Here is a 21,267-nt window from a genome sequence, read left to right on the forward strand (position 1 = left end):
CTCTCCGCCAGCTAGGCACGGAGGACTTCCCCGACCTGCTAGAACACACCCGCAAAGTCAGTGTGGCCACGTCACACCGAACTGTTCAAGACTAACGCTCACCCCAGCGCCGGAGCCAGACCCGGACCCGGACCGGGCCCCGGGCTGATCTTCCCACGCCGTCCAACACAGCAGTAGGAGGCTCAGGCGGCACAGATTACAAAGAAATGAGAGGAATGATGTGATCATCGAGTAGAAAATTCTACAGAATCTACAAGAAAAAAGGCACTGAACTAATAAAATCAGTGCACTTCGAGAGGTGGCTAGATGCCAGGGCAATACCTACACATTTCTCCCCGGGGGTGCAGGTGTGGGGTGTTGCACGGCCCTGTGGGGACAGGTTCACAGGCCCCCGAGAGCCGAGTCCTGCCACCCAGTTACCACTCCCTAGGTGTGCACCCAATGGGAGAGAAGGACCCAGCCGACAGAGGTTCAGACACAGCTGCTCACAGCCACTTTATTCACAATTGCCCCAAACTGGAAGTGACCCCGGGGTCCATGGACAAGTGATGGGCTGGTGACAGGTCATCCAGTGGGGCCCTGTGGACGATAGGAGGGGTGAGCGATGGACACAGCCCCGAGTGAATCTCGGATGACCGTGCTGGGTCGGAGGAATCAGTCAGAGCACACAGGTGGCATGTTGCCGTCTGCACCGCATCGGTCCAGAGGTGGAGCCGTGGCTGCCGGTGGCGAGGGTGGGGCGGGACACCAGACAAGGGAAGGGTTTGCTACACAGGTGGCAGCCACGGTTTCCCGACACAAAGGTGTGAAAAACAATCAAATTGCAATGCTTTAAACAGCACAGTTTGTTGTGGGGACTATACCCCAGGAAAGGCAGTGTTTAACACCAGCTGATGCGCCGGGAGACCGAGGTCTCCGCTCCTTCTGGGTGGAGGCCAGGGTTCCCGGCGGCTGAGGGGACCCCACACCAGTGCCTGCTGAGCAAGCGTGCGGATGCCTGAGGGCAGTGCCCTTCAGACTTCCGATGCACAGACAGCCTCTTTGGGGTTCTGACCCGGGGCTGGGCAGCTCTGACCTTTATCATAGTGAGACTTCGCGCCCTTGTCCTGAGCCTCCCAGACCCGGGCTGGTTCATGGATACAGAGCTTGTGACGAGGGCCCGGATCCCTAAGCAGAGTCCACACTGCAGGCGCTGGCATATCCCCAAGTATGGATGGGCCCTTGCGGCCCTCTCCTGGGGACTGACAGCGGCAAGGGAAGTGCCAGCTTCCTGGGGTTGCTGTGTGCTGGTCTCGATCGCGAGAACCGTCCTCGATGTTGTGTGGGGCGACATGCCCTCCTGACCCGCAGGGCACCAGCCTCAATGGAGGGCTGTGCGGGTGCCAGGGCCCTCCCTGTCCCCCTCTCCCTCCCCTGAGCCCCTCCCTGGGGAAGCTGCAGAGATGGTTAGTTCCCACATCAGAGACTTGTTGGAAACATGTCAGAAACACGGGGAGAGGCAGGGGACCCATTCCTGCTCTCTAACCGGACAGGTCGGTGCTGAACGACACATGGGTGTCTTTGCCACGCCACTCAGCGCACAGCCGGCCCACACACGCTCTTTTCTGTCCCGTCAAGGAAGCAGTCAAGAGCACTCTGCCACCTCGTGGGAGGGGTGCAGGCACATCTTCACAGTTTATTGTGATGGCAGCCATCTCAATATGATCCAGAAAGTTGTTTTCAAGCTGAGTGGGCTAGGCGGGCAAGGGGGGACTCAGGAGCTCAGTGGGTGGCAACACGCTCCGAGGTCAGAGCCTCAGGGAAGGTTAGGGATCTCACAGTGTCAGAAATATGGGGACTTCTGATTTAAAGGGAGGTAAGTGTTGCCCTGGCTGATGTGGCTTCGGATTGAGTGCTGGCCTGCGGACTGAAAGGTCACAGGTTCAATTCCCAGTCAGGGCACATGCCTGGGTTGCAGGCCAGGTCACCAGTAGGGGGCATGTGAGAGACAGCGGATCAGTGTTTCTCTCTCTTTCTCCCTTCTTTAAAAATAAATAAGTAAAGCCTTTCTTTTTTTCTTTAAAGAGGAAGTTTTTAAAAATAATAAAATAACAAAAACACAGTGAGGTTAGCTTCTGTACCTCACTGTGCCCCTTCTAAGAGGCATGGTGCTCACCGGGACTGTGAGTTTGGGGGAGATCACGCTTGCTGCTCGCCCCATTCCCTGGGCAGCAGGTGATGTTGGCAGGAAAGCTCCTGCGTCAGGTCCAGGTGTGACAAGGCGACATGGCCACCTGCCGCAGACTGCCTGAAGCCACGGGGGCCTCTGGCAGCCCCGGCCCAGCCCCGGGCGCCCTGGCGCAGGCCCACCTCATCCCCTCGTTAGCTTGCCTCTGCCTGGAAAAGCCTCAGGCTTGCATCGAAGCTCTGACCCAGCTTCCCAAGTCGCCCAGTGACCCAGACACACTGAGAGGTGAGCACTGGCCCGACAGCTCCAGCTCCCGCTGCAGTGCCACCTGCCCTCCCCCACGCCTGAGCTGCTGTGGGCTCCCTGTCAGCTGCGTCTCCGTGGGCGGAACCAAGGTGGCAGAGCTGGCTCAAGCGTGGCTCTGCCAAGGGCAGCATCCAAGGGGAGACCAGTTGGCCAAACTCAGAAAGCCCAAGGTAGGAAGCTTGGGGGGCCAAGGTGGTCTGGGGAGTGAGGGTCACCACATCCCACAGGGACACCCTTGTCACTCCAGGGGGCATGGGGGACACTCTCCAAAACAGGGCCTGGGTGCAGAGCAGCTGTGGCAGCAGGGACAGAGACTGTGCGGGAGCTGCCATGGGGGCCTCCCCCCAACCCCTGCCAGTCTCGCTGCAGAGCCCAGGCTCCACCCACACCAGCAGTGTGGGCACAGAGCGGGCACGCTTCAGCGCTCTGGTGGCCACCTGAGTGCATGAAACCTAGGAAGCCACAATCATGGTGGAGATGGTGAATCACCATTCCTGTAGACAGAGGGACGGAGCACAGATGACTGCTCCAGAGCCACAGTCACCTGCAAAGAGGGAGTCCCTCCCACCAGGACAAGTGCAGTGGCCAGGCCAGAACCCACAGCTGAGGCACAGCCTTGAGCGTGTGCCACCCGCCACACCCCTCCCTGCCCCAGGACATCTCGCTCCGCACATCTGCGGGTCCTGGCGTCCAAGGAAGGACCTGGTCCACCAGGGAACCCAGACCCCACCTAGGAGCTGGAAGCCGAGATGGCCCTTGGCTGCCAGGGTCCTGGAGCCACTGTGCGAGCAGGTGGAGGACTCTGCTTTGCAGCTGGGGTGACGGACCCCCACACCAGGCCCTGAGCCCTCAGGCACCCCCATGAGAAAAGGGGGCATGGGGAGCCCATGCTGGCTTTGGGGTTCAGACAAATGTATGACCCAGTGGACACCTCCCACCCGTGACCAGGCAGCTGGTGGCTCCTGAGCTTCTCACATAGACACCAGGCAGGCAGCTTGGGGGAACCAGAGGGTTGGACTGGGCCTTGTCACCTGTCTGCCCTTCCTGGCCCATCTCCATCCATCGCACTGGAGTCCAGGGCCCCCTGAGGGACGGAGAGACTGGACTGGGGTCAGGGCCTCCTTGCCCTCCACTCCACTCACAAGGCCCCCCTGCCCAGGGCCCCTGGTGTCTGCTCCTGTCCAGGTGAGGTCCGCACCTGGGAGAGCGCTCCCTCACCTGTCCTGCCTGCCTGGGAGCAGTGGGGGCAGGGGTTCTGTGCCACCCCCCAACAAAGCAGGGGGGCTTCCCTGCCCCCGGACCTCAACTCTGGATGTCCCCAAACTGTCTTCATCTGACCACACCACCTGTTTCCTCCTGGGCCCACAGATGGGACAGCGATGCCCCCAGAGGTGGCCTGACCTGCTGCTGGCCAGAGTCTGGGCCCCACAGCCTGGAGCCCACCCTGCCCCAGCCCGGCAGGGCGGAGGGCAAAGTACAGTGGGGATGCAGGCAGTGGGGTCTCCCTGCAGGCAGAAGGTGGGAGCGGAATGGGGCCTGCTGCCCCCTTGGTGCTCACGGAGACCCCCCCGAGGGGGACAGCCTCCTAAAGGCAGCTGCGCCTCAGCCGCCTCCAGCAGCTCGGACTTGCTGGTGCTGCACCCGCTTCCCCTCCCGGCACCTGGGGTTGGGGAGAGGCCAGGAAGGCACGCTCCAGCCTGGGTCTACCCACTAAGGCACTCCAGAGCCAGGGTGTGGGAAGGCACTTTATGGGGTGAGTGGCCGGGGCGGGAGGAGACGAGCAGAGCCCTCGGTGGGCACAGGCTCCAGTCGTGGACAGCGGTGGCCTTCATTGGTCAGGGACCTCCACAAACTGCACAGGGTGGGAGAAGGGGCCTGGCCGGGCCCAGTAGTCCACTGCTCGAACCCGGTAGAAGCCAGAGATGCCAGCTGCGTCTGGGGACACAAAGGCACACACATGTTCCCGAGCACGTGACCCCTGAAGCCCCTGACCGCAGGCTTCACCACGCATGGTCCCCCCGGACCCCACACTGCAGGCACTCTGCAGAGGCCTGAGAGCTGGCGGCAGACCCACCTGGGCTGAATACAAAGAGGTTGAAGGTCGACGGCCGTCTGCTGACTGGAGCGTACCCCTGGCCATCCAGGGAGAACTGGACCTCGTATGTCCACAGGCACCTGGGGTGGTTGGTTAGTCAGGACCCAAGGAGGTCCGAGTGGTCAGAGCCCGATCGCCACAGCCCCCCACTGGCTCCTCCTGGGCCCTGGGCACTCTCTCTGCCATGAGGACAGGCCACACCACCTGGGGGGAGGGACTGGAGCCCATCTGCCACTGGCAGCGTCCCCTGTAGGTGCCCGCACCCTGCATCAGGCAGGGGTGCCTCTCCTCTGTGTGAGGGGCGTGAGGGGAGGGGTGCGTGGCCTTCGGGGTGGTCAGGGCGGGGGCCGAAGGCCACAGTCGGGTGACCATGGGGCACTGCGGCTCGCAGGAGAGGTCCGTGCAGGGGTTGGGGGAAGAATGGGCGAATGCAGGACAAGGACAGGGGTGCCGGGCGACCACCCTCACGCACTTTGAGGCCATGCGCTCATCCGACCAGACCAAAAGCAGCTGCCCGCGGGTCAGGGGCAGAGCGCGGAGCCGGGTCACCTGGAAAGAGGGAGGCACCGTGATGGGGTGCGGGGAGGGTGGGGCCAGGGCGGGGCGGGGGGGGGGGACTCCCACTTGCCTGGCCCGGCGGCTCCTCGGGGCGCGCGCACACGTGCACCAGCAGCAGCGAGGGCAGCGGGAGCTCGCGGCGCAGCGTCAAGCGGCCGCTGGCCGGGAAGGGGCGGGGCGCCGTGGCCACAGGGTCCTGGGGACAGAGGCGGGCACTCAGGGCCCTCGAACTTGGGAGCAGCCCCGCCCCCCACCCCCACCCCCACCCCGCCGCCCGCGGACCTCTGCTGCACGCATGTCCCGGAACTGCTCGGGAGAGGGGAAGACCGGCCGGCCGAGGCGCTGCCACTCGCCATGCGGGCTGCAAAGCTGGTTGTCCAGGTAGAGCGTGACATACACGAGCCCTGCGGAGTCGGACGCTGGGGCCGCGCCTCCGGAGCCCGCCCCCTCCAACACACCGGGCTCCCGAGCCAAAGGCCGCCCCAAGGCCCCCCTCCCTGCAATTCAGTGCTCACCTGGGCCCGGGGGCACCCCATGCAGGCGCAGAGTTAAGGCAACGCTGCGGTTGGCGTGGGCGCGGATGTCATCGCTCGCGTAAACCAGAACGGCGGCGCGCCAGGCGTCCGCGGCGCCGGCTGGGCGGTGGGCGCTGGCCAGGACGCCCACAGTGTGGTTGGCGTCCAGCACCGCCCCGTCCTGCGACACCTGGGCCCAGAGCTGCTCGCCGTCTGAGGGGTACGAGGCGACGTTCACCACACGGAGGCTGCCACCCCTCTTCCCTCCCAGGCCCGGGTTTCCCACCATTTGTTCCTTCCACTGGGGTCCCCACCAACCTCTGCGGCCCACCCAGCAGCGCACGCACATCCGCCCAGCGCTTCTGCCCCTCCGGCCCCCAGAGGCGTGCGCCAAGGGCGTGCGCGTCGGGTCTCCGGGCAGCGACGCGGAGCGCAGACTCACCCAGCAGGGCCAGCAGGCCCATGGCGGTGAGCACCGGCTTGCGCAGCAGCTGCACGTGGGGCGGGCGGGTGTTGTTGACCTGGAAGCGGGCGGTGAGCGTGCGCTGGGAGAACGGGTGCGGGTGGTAACTCAGGAAGGCGTTGTCGTTGCTCAGGAGCACGTAGTGGACGGACGAGCTGCTGTTGGCCACCAGCAGGTCCTGGTGCTGCGCAATGACCTGCGGGAGCGGGCAGCTGGGACCTCGGCCTCCAGGGCCCCCTGCCCACCCTCCCACTGAGGAGCGCGGCCGGTGGAGGCGGGAGAGGTCCGGGGCCTGGCCCACCTTCACGACCATGGCCGCGTAGGTCACGTCGGCCCGCCACCGCTGCGGCAGGGACCAGCCCACCAGCGGGTCCGCCTCGTCGTTGTAAACGGGGGTGTCGGCGAACTTGGGGAAGAGCTGCTTTATCTGCTGCGCCACTGCCTTCTCCTGCTCCAGGATGTAGATGGAGCTGCCCGCGCCCTGCGGTCAGCAGCACGGCCTCAGCACCGCCAGCGCCAGCCCAAGAGACCAAACGACCTGGGGGCGGCGGGACCGGGCCCCACCTTCTTGTGGAGGGCGATGTAGTCCAGCCGCACTCCCACCTCTCCCGTGAAGAAGTTGGTGCCGCGGAGACAGTGCCTCAGGAGGCCCCAGCTCAGCGGGGAGCGCGGCGGCGCGTGAAAGGAGTCCCCGGGGCCGCCCAGGCGCAGAGCGGGGCTGGCGGCGCGCAGCCCCTCGGAGCAGGCGTCGTAGTAGTTGAAGAAACCTGGCGGAAGGTCAGGCATCCACATCCTCAGGCAGCTGGGCCCCCCACCCCGCCCCCTTCGCGTGCTGGACCCAGGGGCCCCGCCCACCTTGCGTGGTCATGGTCACGTTGTCAAAGTCGTGGTGGTCGGGCTCATTCCAGGTCTCGAAGTTCCACTTGGAAACGTCCTCCAGTCCGTACCTATCTGCAGTATCCCTGCTGTCACCTGGGCCCCGCCCCGCGACAGGGAATGCCCACCCCAACTCCCAGGCAGCGCCCCCGCAGCCGGCGGTTTGGATGTTGGGGCTGATTCCCGCGAATCTGCACCCCGCCCCCGTGATCGGCGAGGTGGCCCGGCCCATGCAGGAGGGCAGCCAGCCCGGGCACACCCACTGCCGCCCCTCCTCCCAGCCTTGCCCACCTACGTATCTCCTGGCCAGGAGGGAGACCAGCTCTCTCCACTCAAACACCTGCTGCTTGTCTTCAAAGTCCGTGAAGCGTCCAGAGGGGCTGCCCATCAGCTCAAAGCCTGCAACCGAGGGGTGGCCCTGTTGCCACACACCCCCTACGATCCCCACTCCCGGGCCCCACCACACTGGTGCCAGGCCATTCCCGGACGAGCAACCACTGACGACCCAGAGAGGCCAGGTCACCGGGAGAGGGCACCTGCTGGGCAGAGGTCAGGGCCACCACTCACCGGGGAGGAGCTGGTTCTCCCTGAGAAGGTCCAGGTAGCCATCCAGGTGGGTGAAGTTGTAGCTGAGGCCTTGCCCCCCCGACCTCCTGCAGAGAACAAGAAAGGTCAGGGCAGGAAGGGACAGCCTGGGGCTGGAGCCGGGGCCCTGGTCAAACAGGCAGAGAGTCCACCAAGTGCCACCCAGGATTCGGCTCCAGAATCACCAGTCCCTCCTCTTGGCAAAGGCCACAGAAGCCTGTCCCTCATGGCCTAGAACAAACTAGTGCCTGTCCTGGAACCCCCACCCCAAAGTGGCTCAGGGGCTCAGGAGCAGGCCGGGCGGGGAGGCCTTCTGGGAAAGGCCCCGCAGGGTGGAGCAGGGCAGAATGCACATCCTGCAGGCAGCCGACTGGGAGCAGGGGCTATGGGACGGGGGCCTGACAGAGGTGCTTCTCTGTGCCCCTGGCGGCCAGGGCCCCTGCTGTTGCCCACCCCCCACCCCACCCCCCACACTCCAAGAGGCAACATGGACAGACAGGAAAGGAGAAGGCAGCGGGTCCCAGACTGCGCCCAGTGCCTTGGGGCTGCTGCTCTAAGAGGGATGAGCATCTTCTGGCGATGCAGGGTGTACAGGGAGGGGGTGTGACGGAGCCGGGCAGGGCGGGTTCCCCAAGGTGGCATCCAGGGCCTCCTGAGCGCTGGGGCCGCTGGCTGGGGGAGCGCAGGGCTGGGGTGCAGTGCGTGCAGAGGCCTGAGGCGGACGGGGCTCAAGGACTCAGCAGCGGAAAGGCAGCGCCTGGGCCTGGGGCAGGACCAGGGTGCCTGAGGCGTCACATGGGCCTTGTGGCCACAGGGAGGAGGGGCCCCAACTCACAGGGCCGGGGGAGCCCTACCAGGGATCCCAGCAGGGCAGTGCGGTGGCGGCGTTGGTCGGACCTGTTTTTGTGGCAGTTGTGGGTTTACGGCAACACTGAGAGGGATTTGCAAGGATCTCCTTCCCCCTCCCACCTGCACGGCCAGCCTGCCTGAGGGGAACATCTTTGATGACAGATGACGCTCCACTGCCACCTCCCTATGAGGCAGAGCTCGGAGTGTCCTGGAGGGTCCCCCTGACGGCGAGTCTTCTGTGGTTTGGAAAGGCTTGTAGCGCCACGGATCCGAACCGTCACATCACCTGCCACAGCCTCAGTGCCCAAGCTCCTCACCTGTCTGTCCCTCCCAGCACCCCAGCCCCTGGCAAGCACATTTTGTTTACTGTCCTCAGTCTTGCCTTTGCCATGATGTTTTGAAAGGGTCCCCTGATTGGAACCAGAAGACGGTCACCCAGAGGGACATGGGGTGTCTGGATGAGGAGTGGCTGAGCGAATGGGTGCGTGAGGTGGGGAGACAGCCCGTGCTGGTGGGTGCGGGGGCGCTGGAAGTGGGGCCCGGGCACAGCCCTCCGACCGTGGCTCAGGCCACTTGGCAGGTAGGGGTGTGGGCAGCAGTGAGACGGGGTGGTCCTCCGTCAGGCCCAGGCCAGGCCGTGGGGCAGGGGAACCGGCCGGGCTGGGGTCCTGCCAGGTGAGCAGGGGGTCTGGGGGCGGCCCCTGAGGATGTGCCTGGTCCACCGGGAGAGCCGAGGGAATGTGAGAGGGGAAAGGCAGGAAGGCCTGCCAGGGAGCGGCCGGGGTGCTGTGTGCGCGTGCATGTGATGGTGGACAGGGGCCAGGTGGCGGCGTCACCTTGGATCAGGCCCCCACAGGCCCTGGTCTGTCAGTCTCCAGCCCAGCTTTGTCCCCTGAACTTGGAGGATCTGGACGGGTCAGCACGTCCCTTCTGGCTCTTCTCTCCCTCACTCCTCACTGCCCCCCTGTACCCAGGCAAGGCAGAACATGGGCGTCGCCCTGGAAGTCCCCCATCACGCCTCCTGCTGCTCCCAGCCACTCGTCCTGGCTGGCCGCTCTGCCTTTCTGCTCTGGGACCCGGCAGGATCCAGCCCTCCCCTCCCCCACCTTCCCTTCCATCCAAAGGTTGCAACTGATAGTAAAGAAATAAAACTTAATGAGCACTTGGGTAAAAATTAAATGCGCGCAGGAGATGGGTTCCAAAGTCCCACAGGTGGGGGTGGGGGAGGCAGGTGCACGCAGTGGCGACCAGTGGCAAGGCGAAGGTACAAAGCACTCTCCAGACCCCTGCTAGTCCCTGCTTTGTCTGGGGCCAGGGCTGTCCCCAGTCTGTCAGCGCGGGTCAACCTCAATGTCTGCTGGCCCAGCCAGCAGCCTCAGCAACCAGGGGCCAGCACACCTGACCCGAGGGGTCAGGAAACCCGGAGGTGGGGGCTAGGACGCCCTGCAAGGGTCGAACCTGGGCCGTAGGCACAAAGAGTCGCTGTCGCACGTGGGCGAGGCAGCGGCAGCAGGCAGCAGCGCAGCGGCTTCATTCACCACTCGCTCGGGCCGGTCGGCAGCACCAGGTACCATCCCACCCCCACCCCACTCCCGCCCCCGCGCCAACCCGGGCCTGAGCGCGTGCGCCGCGAGCACGGAGCTACGCCCGGGCCTAGTGAGTGCTCGGGCGCGCCGTGGAGTGGGGGGAGGATGCCGGGTGCAACCGCATGGGGTGTGGGGGACCAGCCGCGCGCGCGTAGTCGGCAGTGGGGGCGCACCGGCGCGCGACAGAGGGAACGCAGGGCGGGGCATGTGCGGGGTGGAGACCCGGGCCGGGGGTTCCCGGAGCAGGTGGGGGCGGGGAAGAGTGTGCTCTGGGGTCCTGGGATGCGGGTGGCAGAATGTCCGCCCGGCCGCCGGCCTGGGAGGAGAGTCTGCCCGGCCTCGGCCTTCTCTCCGGAGCCCGGAGCGCAGGCACGCGCCGTAGCCGGGCTTTCAGAAGAAACTCGGCTCTGGTCCTCAAGGGCCCTGGAGACCAAATGGGCTGCCGGCCGGCCTTTTTTCATTTGCAGGGACACAATATTTCCTTTTCAAATAAGTGAACTTCACAATTTAAAGCCGCAACTTAAAGACAAATATTAACTAAATAACCGTGTGGCTGCGGCAGCAGGTGGAAGGCACCAGAGACCCTAGCCACTGTCTGTGAAGCAGGAGAACCCTGCGGCCAGTGGGCTCCCTGGGTGGGCGCAGGGTAAGCCTCAGCATCCTCCCCCCAGGACCCCAGACACCTGCCCACATGCCCCACCAGGCCACAGGTCGGTCACAGCGGTGAATACACCACAGAGAGGCAGGCAAAGGGTGGAGGTCTGTGGCCGTGTGAATGAGTTAGGTCCCAGGGGTCCTGCAATTCTCTCAAAGGACAGCTGGGACCTTAGTTGTATTTTGTCACCTGCTTCAGACCCCCAGCCTGGGTGGGAGCTGCGTGGGTCCCAGGCGACACTTGGGTGGGCAGGGAGCCCAGGGTCTGCCCTGCGGGGCCCAAAGAGTCTTCCAGGACAAGGCTGGAGATGGAGCCTGCATTGCCATCCCTGGCAGTCAACACCCCCACCCTGGCTCCCATCTTTGCCCTCAAATGGGGCTCCTGGTCTCCTGGCTAGGCCCAGGGATTCACAACTGCAGCTGGACTTTCGGGCAGGCTCCCCAGGCCCCAAAGTGGGGCTGAGAGTGGAGGGGCCTGGATGGAGCCCCTCAATCTCCTGTCCCCTGTCCCGGGGGAGTGGAATTCGGCGATACAGTTGCTCTTTATTCCCCTGGCAGCTCCAATGGGGGCAGGGGAAGCAGGACTGAGCCAAGGCCAGGACCTCCTGGGACAGCAGCCCAGACCATTGTGGACTTCCAGCGGCCCAAGGGACCTCCCCTCCAGGATGGGGGGCACTTGGGGCTTTGGCACCCCACGGGTGGACCCTGCTCACCCCTTCCTTCATTTAAACGATGGGGGACTGAGGTCCCGAATAATCACTGTGAAAACAGCTGCCTGCCAGTTCACATGTGTGGGGCACCAGGAGAACCATGTCAGGCGCTGCCAGCCGGGCCCTTCTGTGTGGGAGAGAACGGAGGTGCAGGGGGTCCACGCCCCACTCCAGGCTAGTACCAGTCAGTCTCTTGATGGCCCCAAACACACACGCAAGCAGCATCTTGTTCACAGGACACAGAGCAGATGCTAAGAACATGGCCGTCCAGGTACGCCCCTGCCTGTGCCCCTGCCTGGCAAACCTGTCTCCCGTCAGGACAGGGAGGGTGTCCGAGGTTGGGACAAAAAGACCAGCCCCTTCCTCGCTCCCCTCTAGCCCATACCCATCCTCCAGGGTCCTGCAGGCCAGGCCACTTGGCCCCAGAGCTGAAGGGTCACGTGCTTGCTGCCTGTGTCCACCGTGGGCCAGGCCGGGCTCCTGAGCCTTGTCCTCCCGCAAGGGCCCTAGGCCTCGAGCACCCTACCCCAGCCGCTTGCTGCCTGGCCCACCTGTCCGGCACCTGCTGCCCTGTCCCAGGAGGGTGGGCACTTATCAGAGGCCACGCGATGTAATTATTTGTGAGCCTCCAAACACAGCACAGCCCTCCAGATTAGCTACTCAGGTAGCACTCGCCTAGGGGACAGATGACTCAGCAATCTTTGGGGTAAATAATTTAACTGCCAGTCCAGCCCAGCCATGCAGTCAGAGATTAATTACAGAGAACCGCCTGCCAGGGGCACCAGACCCAGAGCCCACCACCTGCACCCCACCCATGGACAGGAGCCAGAGGGCCAGGGGTGCAGCCAGCCCGCAGACCCTGGCCTCAGAGCACAGACAGCTGGGCCCCTGGCCGCCCACCGCTCGCTCAGGTGAGAGTCACCCCAGGCCGTGCAGGGCAGTGCCGGCCCTGGGGGATGCAGCCACAGTGAGGCCGGCTGCTGGGAGGAGGAGCAGGACAGGCTCTTTTCGGGGACCTGCAGGCAAAAGGCAGGTGGCATTTAAACAGTCCTGGACCCTGGGGACCCCTGTGAGGTGAGGTCTTCTGGGGAGGAAACAGCTCTCACCTGCCCCATGGAGGCCTGAGCCCACAGGGGCTGGGCTACCAGCCCGCACCTCCTGTCAAACCAGCCCCACCACCCGCCCCCCAAAGCCCAGGCAAACTGGGCCCCGCGTCAGGCATCAGCGTGCAGCGTGGTGACCAGCGGAGTGACCGGGCTCCAAGCCACCATGAGGGGAGCTTGACAGCCACAGTCTGGGCTGTGCTCGCCAGGGGAGCAGGCCAGACCGCGAAACACTGCGCTGAGTGTGGACAGAGGGCGGGCCAGGGGCACTGTCCAGCTCCCCAGAGGGCACTGTGCCCCTGGGGTTTGGAAGCAAAACCTAGAATTGCCTGTCACTCAGAGAGGACGGTTTGGATGGGGGCGCAAGGTGAGGACTGGCTGCACATGTACCTCGGTCTCTGTGACGAAGGTCCCACTGCCCCAGTGTCGACGCCCACTTCTCCTTGGCAGGTTGTCCCACAGGGCCTGGCACCCCGGGATGGAAGCGTCCCCTGAGCAGCAGGGGGGTGGACCGGTGCTGGTCCGCCGGCGGCCCCCGGAGCCCCCTGGCTTGCACGAGAGGCTGAAGGCCAGGCTGCGGTGGAGCTGTGAATGCAGCAGGCGGGGGGCGTGGGGGCTGGTACGGGACCTGCTGCCCGCCATACACTGGCTGCGCAGGTACCGCCTTCGCGAGGACCTGGCCGGGGATGTCATGTCCGGACTAGTCATCGGCATCATCCTGGTGCCCCAGGCCATTGCCTACTCGCTGCTGGCCGGGCTGCAGCCGATCTACAGCCTCTACACATCCTTCTTCGCGAACCTCATCTACTTCCTCATGGGCACCTCCCGCCACGTCTCCGTGGGCATCTTTAGCCTACTCTGCCTCATGGTGGGGCAGGTGGTGGACCGTGAGCTCCTGCTGGCTGGCTTCGACGCTGCCCAGGACGGCCCAGGGCCTGGGGACAACAGCAGCGCCCTCAACGCCTCGGCCACCATGCCCGCCCCTGGGCTGCAGGAATGCGGGCGTGACTGCTACGCCATCCGAGTTGCCACTGCCCTCACGTTGGTGGCCGGGATTTACCAGGTGAGGAGCTGGATGCACCGGGGACCCCACCGAACTGCTGGGAGCAGCCCCCTCCCTCGGGTGTTTGCTCTGGTGGAAGCACAGGGTGGGGGCCTTGAAGGACAAGGGTTTAACCACAAGAGGAGGACAGAGCAAGGCATGGGCAGAGGTGGGCTGGAGACGGTGCCCCAGATGGGGTATCTGAGCGGTTGAGGGGGCCCAGGGCCCAGAGAGCCCATCAGGCCAGCTGCAGCCTGGGCTGGAAGTGGTGGCCGGGCATGGCCTCAGCTGCAGACATGCGCGGCTGGCCCACGTGGCCACCCTGTCCCTGGTGGGCTGCCTGCCTTCTCATGCCCCCCCACCCCCGCCCGCTCCTGGAGCAGGCCTGGCAAGCACAGCCCCATGCCACCTTCCCATTGGCTCCACATCCCCGGGAGGGTCAGTGCCACTCACAGCGCAGGAGAAAGAGCTGCCTCCCCACGGCAAGTCTGGCTCTGCGCTGCGACCACCCCCTCGGCTGAGACGTGCAGCCCACTGCCCTCACAACACCCTGCCCACAGGTCCTCATGGGCGTCCTCCGGCTCGGCTTCGTGTCTGCCTACCTCTCGCAGCCGCTGCTTGACGGCTTCGCCATGGGGGCCTCGCTGACCATCCTGACCTCCCAGCTAAAGCACCTGCTGGGCGTGCGGGTCCCCCGGCACCAGGGGCCGGGCATGGTGGTCCGCACGTGGCTGAGCCTGCTGCGCAGTGCCGGGCAGGCCAACCTGTGTGATGTTTTCACGAGTGCCGTGTGCCTGGCCACGCTGCTGGCCTCCAAGGAGCTCTCGGACCGCTGCCAGCACCGCTTGAAGGTGCCACTGCCCACGGAACTGCTGGTCATCGTGGTGGCCACGCTCGTGTCCCACCTCGGGCAGCTCCACGCACGCTTTGGCTCCAGTGTGGCCGGCGACATCCCCACTGGCTTCATGGCCCCGCGGGCACCAGACCCGGGGCTGATGTGGCGTGTGGCACTGGATGCTGTGCCCCTGGCCCTCGTGAGCTCCACCTTCTCCATCTCGCTTGCGGAGATGTTTGCACGTAGCCACGGCTACTCTGTGCGAGCCGACCAGGAGCTGCTGGCCGTGGGCTGCTGCAATGTGCTGCCCGCTTTCTTCCACTGCTTTGCCACCAGTGCTGCCCTGGCCAAGAGTCTGGTGAAGACGGCCACCGGCTGCCGCACGCAGCTGTCCAGTGTGGTCAGTGCCACGGTGGTGCTGCTGGTGCTGCTGGCACTGGCGCCCCTGTTCCGGGACCTGCAGCGCAGCGTGTTGGCCTGCGTCATCGTCGTCAGCCTGCGGGGCGCCCTGCGCAAGGTGAGAGATCTCCCGCAGCTGTGGCAGCTCAGCCGGGCCGACGCACTGGTCTGGGCGGCCACAGCGGCCACCTGCGTGCTGCTCAGCACTGAGGCCGGGCTGCTGGCTGGTCTGCTCCTCTCGCTGCTCAGCCTGATCAGCCGCACACAACGCCCACATGCTGCCCTGCTCGCCCGCATTGGGGGCTCCGGCTTCTATGAGGACCTCATGGAGTTTGAAGGCCTGGTCCCCGAGCCTGGGGTGCAGGTGTTCCGCTTTGCAGGGCCGCTCCACTACGCCAACAAGGACTTCTTCCTGAGGTCCCTCTACAGCCTCACAGGGCTGGACGCGGGGCGTGCAGCTGCCAGGAGGAAGGAGCAGGGCCCCGAGGCGAGGGTCATCGAGGAAGAGCCCCTCGAGGACACTGGCCGGGGCCCAGTGAGCAACACTGCTGCACTGGTGCCCGAGGCCGCCGGTTTCCACGCAGTGGTCATCGACTGCGCCCCGCTGCTGTTCCTGGATGCGGCCGGCCTAACCACACTGCAAGAGCTGCGGAAAAACTACAGGGCCCTGGGCATCACCCTGCTCCTGGCCTGCTGCAGCCCCTCAGTGAGGGATGCCCTGAGGAGAGGGGGCTTCCTCAGGGAGGACCAGGGGGATGTGGAGGAGGAGGGGCAGCTCTTTCACACAGTGCACAACGCTGTGCAGGCAGCCCGAGCGCGCCCCAGGGGGGCCACCGACCTCTAACTCCTCTCTCTAGTCGGGGCGGCACTGGCCCAGACCCCACTCCCTCCGAGTCCTCACACCATCAGTCACCCAGGTAGGTTCTCCCGAGGCCGTATGTCCCACCTCCCCCCTGGAGGGACGAGGGAGTGTTTGAAACAAACTCGACCACGGTGAGAAGCTGCATGCCAGTGGTGCGAGTCCGTGGGGCCATGGGGGCCAGGTTGACACTCAGCGTCACTGCTGTATTTGAACGAGGGCCCTGAGGCAGTCATGGGGCCAAAAGGACACTGGTCCCTTGACACCTGCAGCCCCCACACCACCAGATGAGAGCTGGCAGCCCTGGCCGGGGCGTAAGGGGCTCTGTCTCTCCAAGCCCCCAACACACACCCAAGTGTCCCTTACACCTTGTTCCTGGGCTCGGCCGGGCCTGGCAGAGTGCATGGCAGTGAGACCAGTGCAGCCTTGGTGGCCTCCCTGTACAGCCCAGCACACGGTGCCTGCAGAGCTGGGTCCAGCCACAGAGCCAGGGCAGGAGCGCCAGCCCCACCCGGAGCCTCTGCAGTGGCCTCCAGCAAGAAGCCAGCTGTGTCAGATCCTGGGGCTGTCCCAGCACCCATGACCCCTGGGAGCTGGGAGGGGGGAGGCTGACGTCCCCTCCCCAGAGGACGCTTTGCTGGGAAGCGTACGACTCCTCAGAGCTGCCCCCTGGCTTGCAGCCCACTACCCCCTGTGGTGGACACAGCCTCAGATCCCGCCTCCACGCGGTGGGCTCCACCTCTGTCACCCACCTGGCCGTGATGAGCTCCAGAAGCCAGTGGGTCCGGACCTGCTCGATGCCACCGTGGGGGACAGCGCCCACGTAGGCCAGGTTGAGCTGCTGGTCCCAGCTGAGGTCATACTGGCCGGCCCGGTTGTGTGGCAGTGGGGGGCTGGTGACAGAAGGAGGGTGTGGGGCATCAGTACCTGCAGGGGGCACCCAGAGAGCAGCCTCACCCAACACTCTGCACTTTTGAAGCCAGGGCCTGGCCCTAGCACACAGCCTGGGGGAGTCTGCCAGTGCATTACCGCAGTAATAAAGCGATCTCTAAGGCCAGAAATGTTATGAAGTCTCGTGGTTTGGGGGGTGGGAGCTCCTCAGAAGAGAGGGCCACATCCGCACCCTGCTCCTTGCCTTACCGGTGGCAGGCCTGAGCCTGAAGCCTGACACAGAGGGTGTGAGGGACACACAGGGGTGAGGACATGCAGGTGAGGGGCAGGTGCCACTGCAGGGATGTCCTACAGCCCTGGGGCTGCCCCCTGGAAGGGCTCTGGGCTGCAGAAAGAAGTGTCCTGAGCCACCACCCCTTGTAGGGCCTGGGCTGCCTCCCATCACCAGGCTCCACCACCAGGCAAACTCAGGGCCTGGCCCCAGGCCTCCACCACATGCAGTCCCCTCTCAGCTAGAACCCCCCCACCCCATCCCAGGAGCTGGGGGACACTGAGACCCCCACTCTGACTGAGGGTGGACCCTAGAGAAAAGAGCAAGCTGTCTCGAATGGTCTTCTTCACGTAGCAGCACCTACTGTGGGCTGTGGGCTCAGAAGCCTAAGGGTCTCTTCACGCGGGACAAGGGGGTCCCAGAGGCCGGGGAGTGGGGTGCGAGTCCAGGTTCAAGAGAAGCGCCCGGCGGGATAGAGGTAGGATGGGCCGCTCCAGCCTCATTCTCCCCGCCCGTGACGCTCACCAGAAGCCAGTGCTTCTCCAGAAGGGCCGCAGGGGCCGCAGCACGCGGGCCGCGTCCACGCGCACCAGGTGAGAAGCCTCCTCGGCCAGGGCCACCGGGGACGAGGCCAGCAGCGCAGCCAGGAGCAGGAGCAGCACCGGCCTGGGCCCCGGGGGCCGCTGGGCCTGGGCGGGCATGGCTGGGCGCGGTGTGGGGACACCCCGGCCCCTGCAGGCCCTCCGGCCCGCTGCGCTCCGGGAACCGAGATCTGCGCCACTCCGGCTGGTTCCGCCTCCGGGTCGCGCGCCACATGACCGCCATCAAGGGGCGGATCCTTAGGCCCCTTGCAAGTTGGGGATGGGCGGGGCTTAGGGGGGCAGGTTGGGGATGTGAGCCAACAGGGCTGGGGAGGTGGGCGTGGGGGTGGTCAGTGCGCCAGGATGTGGGTGGGGCTTAGGTGGGCGTGGGTGGGGCTTAGGTGGGCGAGGCAGCCGGTTTCTCCTGGGAAGTTCCTCCCCCAGCCCCAAGCGCGCCGCTGGGAATGACAGTCCAGCCCTGGGAGCCAGAGCGCGCGGACCCTTAGAAACCTGCTCCTCCGGTCGGCGGCGCTAGGGTGAGCGCCGTTCTGTGGATGCATCCGGAGGGGCCCGATGAGCGCGTCGGCCGGCCGCCGGCCGGCTCAGACTCTGTGGTGAGGCGGGCACACGCGGGGCACACTAAGACCAGCCGATGGGTTGGGTCGGGGAAGAAGAGCAGGATCAAAGGTGACACCCGCGTTTTTTGGGGGGGGAGCGTTTTCTGAAAGTGGGGCTGTTGTAAAGACGCAGGCGTGGTTGGGGACAAGCCGCCTCTGAGAAGCCAAGTGTGTTTCTAGTAGGCAGTGGGTGGCCTGAGCTGGGTATGAGCGGAGGGGCCCCTCCAGTGTGAATGTTTACACTCAAAACTGTGAACACCTTCCCTGTACATCATACAGCCTCACACCACTCAGCGTGCAGCCTGACCCTGCATGGTCCCTCCCAGGCGCGGGGCCCCACTCTGCAGTCACCTAGCGTCCTGTCCTTTAGGTTGGCGACACAGCAGTATTCCAGGAAGTAGGAACCATCAGCAGGACCAGGAAGTGGTGGTGAAGCTCGGAGACCAGCGGCCAGGAGGGCTGGCCACCTGCCGCGGCAGCAGTGCCGCCGACCGAAACGTCCGGAGAGAAAATGACTGCAAACCTGGAATTCTGGATCTAGCAGAAAGTGAGCTTTCACGAACGAAGATCCAAAAGACCTTCAGAGAAACAAACTCTGAGAACACTTGTCACTAAGGAGATGGTGAACAGTGTCCTTCCCGAGGTGACTGACTGCAACAGCCTGGGGGTGGGAGGGAAGGGGGCACAAGAGAAAGTCTGGGGAGGATCGACTTGGAAATTGATAATACCGATGTCGTGTGAACTTACGGTACGTCCAGGGAACTAAAACGTGTGACAATGGCATGGCAGTTGAGGGGAGGGGATGGAGTGTGCCCCGTGCACGGGCCACAGCAAAGACCCATGAGTCTGACCTTCGCTGGTGAAGGGACTTGGCAGGTGTGAGCGAGTTAAGGATCTTGAGCCTGGGAGATCATCCTGGATTATCCACGTGGCTCTAGGTGTCTGTGAGGGGGAGGCTGAGGGCGCTGGCCTCGGAGAGAGACTCGGAGGCGGCTCTGAAGTGTGCAGCCGGGGTTCCTCCTGGTCAGCAGAGCGAGACAGCAGCGCAGAACTGGCTGTTGTGAAGGGGGGCATTCATGCCCACAGCCCCCGGGAAACAGGCAGCACCTCTCCCCAGGACAGGCCTTTCCCCCTCATTCTTCTCGTAGACAAAGTCTTGTTTTTTTTTCTTAAAGCCTGGCTTGTACCTCTAGACAGGTGACACCATTTTCCTCCATCCCCCACCCCCCATCTGTCTGCCCCTGACTGTACCAACTGCAACTGCTTTTTCTGTCTTTGTGACTCTTGGGGCCTTGGTCTGGGAGACACTGCCCCTCCCAGGCCTGCCCCCTGGCCCTGTGAGCACCAGCGATGGCAAAGAGAGCCACCCAGAGCCCACTCCACCAGCTCCCCACCTCATCCTCGGACACCAAGCTAGGTGATGGACAGCGAGGGACCCCTCCCTGCAGGCCGGGATGCTGAGTGTGCCCGCACCACCCACCCCTGTGCTGCCTCACTCTCTCCTTCCCGTGAGGGCCCCACTCAGGGCTGGGGCCACACTCTCCTGGCTCCCATTTTGCCTCCAGGCCCAGATTGGGGCTTCGCCACACACCCCTGTGTAATGCGTGGCACCTCCTTCTCCTGGGAAATGTAAGTGGCCGGTTGTTCCTTCAGAGGCAGGTGTCATGGTCTCTGTCACCTCACCACATCTGACCAGATTCATTAGAACAAATCCTGGGCCAAGACTCGTGACCACAGACGCCTCGCTGCTGCTCTGATGATGGGGAGGGCACCGTGCAGGACTGCGGGGGCAGACAAGGCCTGCACTGGGGGGACCTGGTCCTGCCCACACCTGAAACACTCCAGAAGGTGTGTGCTGTCCTGGACAGGCCCTGAGGCCAGAGCAGTGAGACAGCATGGCACTGGGCCCCTTGGGGACACAGCAGGCCCACACAGTGCCCTGCATTCACAAAGGGCCTTCACATGGGTCATGTGGTTCTGTCAACTTTGTTAAACTAAGATATTGTGACCCTGGACATCTCCACACTGTTCTGGGTTGCATCTGTCACACTTCTCCTCTTGCTGGGGGCACTGGGAGGTGATGACACTTTCGGGATCTGGCCAAAGGGAAGTCCCGTCATGGAAACACTGGTTGGGGTTAGCCGGGTGTGTTTACATTGCCCACAGTTACTTCTCTGCATCTCAAAGTCAATGCCAGACATGCCAGTTCATCCAGGGGCACGCTTGGCAATTAACCAAGAGTGAGTCACACAAACTGCTGGACGCTGCTGACTTGACTGGATGGCATTGACAAGACAAGCTGGAACCTCACAGCCATGTGACAAGGACACGGTGGAAGGCCATCTGATCAGTAGGGGCATCTCAGATTAGCACAGCACAGGAAAGTGCACCTGACACTTTTCAGTTGGCCAGTGGGAGACTGGACAGTGCTCTCTCCTAATGAGACAGCAGTCCTAACGGTGGGCATCACGGAGCTGGTGATGAGCGGCGCAGAGGGAGCCTCTGCAAACAGGCGTCTTGATTGGTTTTCCAATCTGCTGGACTCAGCAGAGGGGCTCAGTGATCTTTCTCTTTTCTCCCTGGAAAATGACATTGTTAAATCAGTGTAAAAAGAGACAACATAAAATGTATTTCTTATTTTGTGCTTTTTTCTCTTGATACAAAGTGTAGATGAAAAAAGTATCCAAAGGCAAACAAGTCTTCCACAAATGGGCCTCTTTGTGGCCTGAGGACACGAGAGGAAGGCCAGTGAAGAGGGCCTGTTCGCCAGAAACCCCACTGAATGGTGACCGCCCCCATTGGAGGAGGAGCCTCCGTGCTGCAGGCGCAGGTGGTCCTCCATGCTCCTGGATCCCGAGCTTGTGAATCCATCTACTCACTCAGGTCTATTCATTACCCCACAGCAGGTCCTTGGGGACATTGCAGCCCCTTGAAAAACCCGCACGTATGTCCTCTGAGTGGATTGAGGTGACTCTGGCCTGTCTCAGCTCAGACTGGAAACAGGTGCCCTTCTTGCTATCTATTTAGGGCCATGTTTTCTGCATTTTTTGTGCTTTTTCTTGGTGATTCCACTGCTTACAACAGTCCCCAAGCCTGGTGCTGGGTCCCCGAGTGCAGGGAGGCTGGGCGGCGCCTTTCAGACCGTCCATGTGTCCGGCAGCTCATTTCAGCTGAGATGGTGCTGGTGGCCAAGCTGTGTCCATGGACAAACGTGTGTTAAGTGCAGCATCACCTGTGACCTGACTGAGGGCAGGTTTGGAGGGTGGGTGGTGTTGACACAGGTGGAGAAGAGCAGATCCAGCAGC

The 21,267-nt window shown here is 63.9% G+C and overlaps 2 protein-coding genes across 6 annotated transcripts; one reads left to right on the forward strand and one right to left on the reverse strand.

Moving 5' to 3' along the window:
• Positions 1-4,200: 4,200 nt before the first annotated feature.
• Positions 4,201-17,582, reverse strand: IDUA (alpha-L-iduronidase). Of its 4 annotated transcripts, XM_037047404.1 has the most exons (14): positions 17,290-17,582; positions 16,355-16,495; positions 7,548-7,633; positions 7,272-7,379; positions 6,960-7,055; positions 6,669-6,871; positions 6,406-6,585; positions 6,084-6,300; positions 5,642-5,854; positions 5,409-5,530; positions 5,197-5,322; positions 5,041-5,117; positions 4,548-4,648; positions 4,201-4,408 (listed from the first exon to the last, which is right to left on the reverse strand). In XM_037047404.1, the coding sequence occupies exons 1-14, from the start codon at positions 17,463-17,465 to the stop codon at positions 4,302-4,304; spliced, it is 1,953 nt and encodes a 650-aa protein (XP_036903299.1). In that variant the 5' UTR covers positions 17,466-17,582; the 3' UTR covers positions 4,201-4,301. The 4 variants fall into 4 exon arrangements, with proteins under 4 accessions (XP_036903299.1, XP_036903307.1, XP_036903306.1 ...); XM_037047412.1 differs by lacking the exons at positions 16,355-16,495; positions 17,290-17,582 and adding an exon at positions 12,858-12,923; XM_037047411.1 differs by lacking the exons at positions 16,355-16,495; positions 17,290-17,582 and adding an exon at positions 11,916-12,138.
• SLC26A1 (solute carrier family 26 member 1) lies at positions 12,923-20,562 on the forward strand. Of its 2 annotated transcripts, XM_037047391.1 has the most exons (3): positions 12,923-13,530; positions 14,070-14,861; positions 18,333-20,562. In XM_037047391.1, exons 1-3 carry the CDS (start codon positions 12,946-12,948, stop codon positions 18,393-18,395), a joined length of 1,440 nt encoding a protein of 479 aa, XP_036903286.1. In that variant the 5' UTR covers positions 12,923-12,945; the 3' UTR covers positions 18,396-20,562. The 2 variants fall into 2 exon arrangements, with proteins under 2 accessions (XP_036903286.1, XP_036903278.1); XM_037047383.1 differs by lacking the exon at positions 18,333-20,562 and having other exon boundaries at positions 14,070-15,602.
• Positions 20,563-21,267: the final 705 nt, after the last annotated feature.

This window comes from Sturnira hondurensis, unplaced genomic scaffold (assembly GCF_014824575.4).
Source record: "Sturnira hondurensis isolate 20B ecotype Veracruz unplaced genomic scaffold, ASM1482457v3 Scaffold0000780, whole genome shotgun sequence".
Classification (NCBI taxonomy): domain Eukaryota; kingdom Metazoa; phylum Chordata; class Mammalia; order Chiroptera; family Phyllostomidae; genus Sturnira; species Sturnira hondurensis.

What these genes read in the sequence shown, in the direction of transcription:
- IDUA (XM_037047404.1), bottom strand. Translation starts at nt 17,465, where the DNA reads ATGCCCGCCCAGGCCCAGCGGCCCCCGGGGCCCAGGCCGGTGCTGCTC. An exon ending in ACATCGCCCTCCACAAGAAG is followed by an intron (nt 6,586 to 6,668) that starts GTGGGGCCCGGT and finishes TGCTGACCGCAG; the next exon opens with GGCGCGGGCAGCTCCATCTA. An exon ending in GGGCCTGCTGGCCCTGCTGG is followed by an intron (nt 5,855 to 6,083) that starts GTGAGTCTGCGC and finishes CGTACCCCTCAG; the next exon opens with ACGGCGAGCAGCTCTGGGCC.
- SLC26A1 (XM_037047383.1), top strand. Translation starts at nt 12,946, where the DNA reads ATGGAAGCGTCCCCTGAGCAGCAGGGGGGTGGACCGGTGCTGGTCCGC. An exon ending in TGGTGGCCGGGATTTACCAG is followed by an intron (nt 13,531 to 14,069) that starts GTGAGGAGCTGG and finishes CCCTGCCCACAG; the next exon opens with GTCCTCATGGGCGTCCTCCG.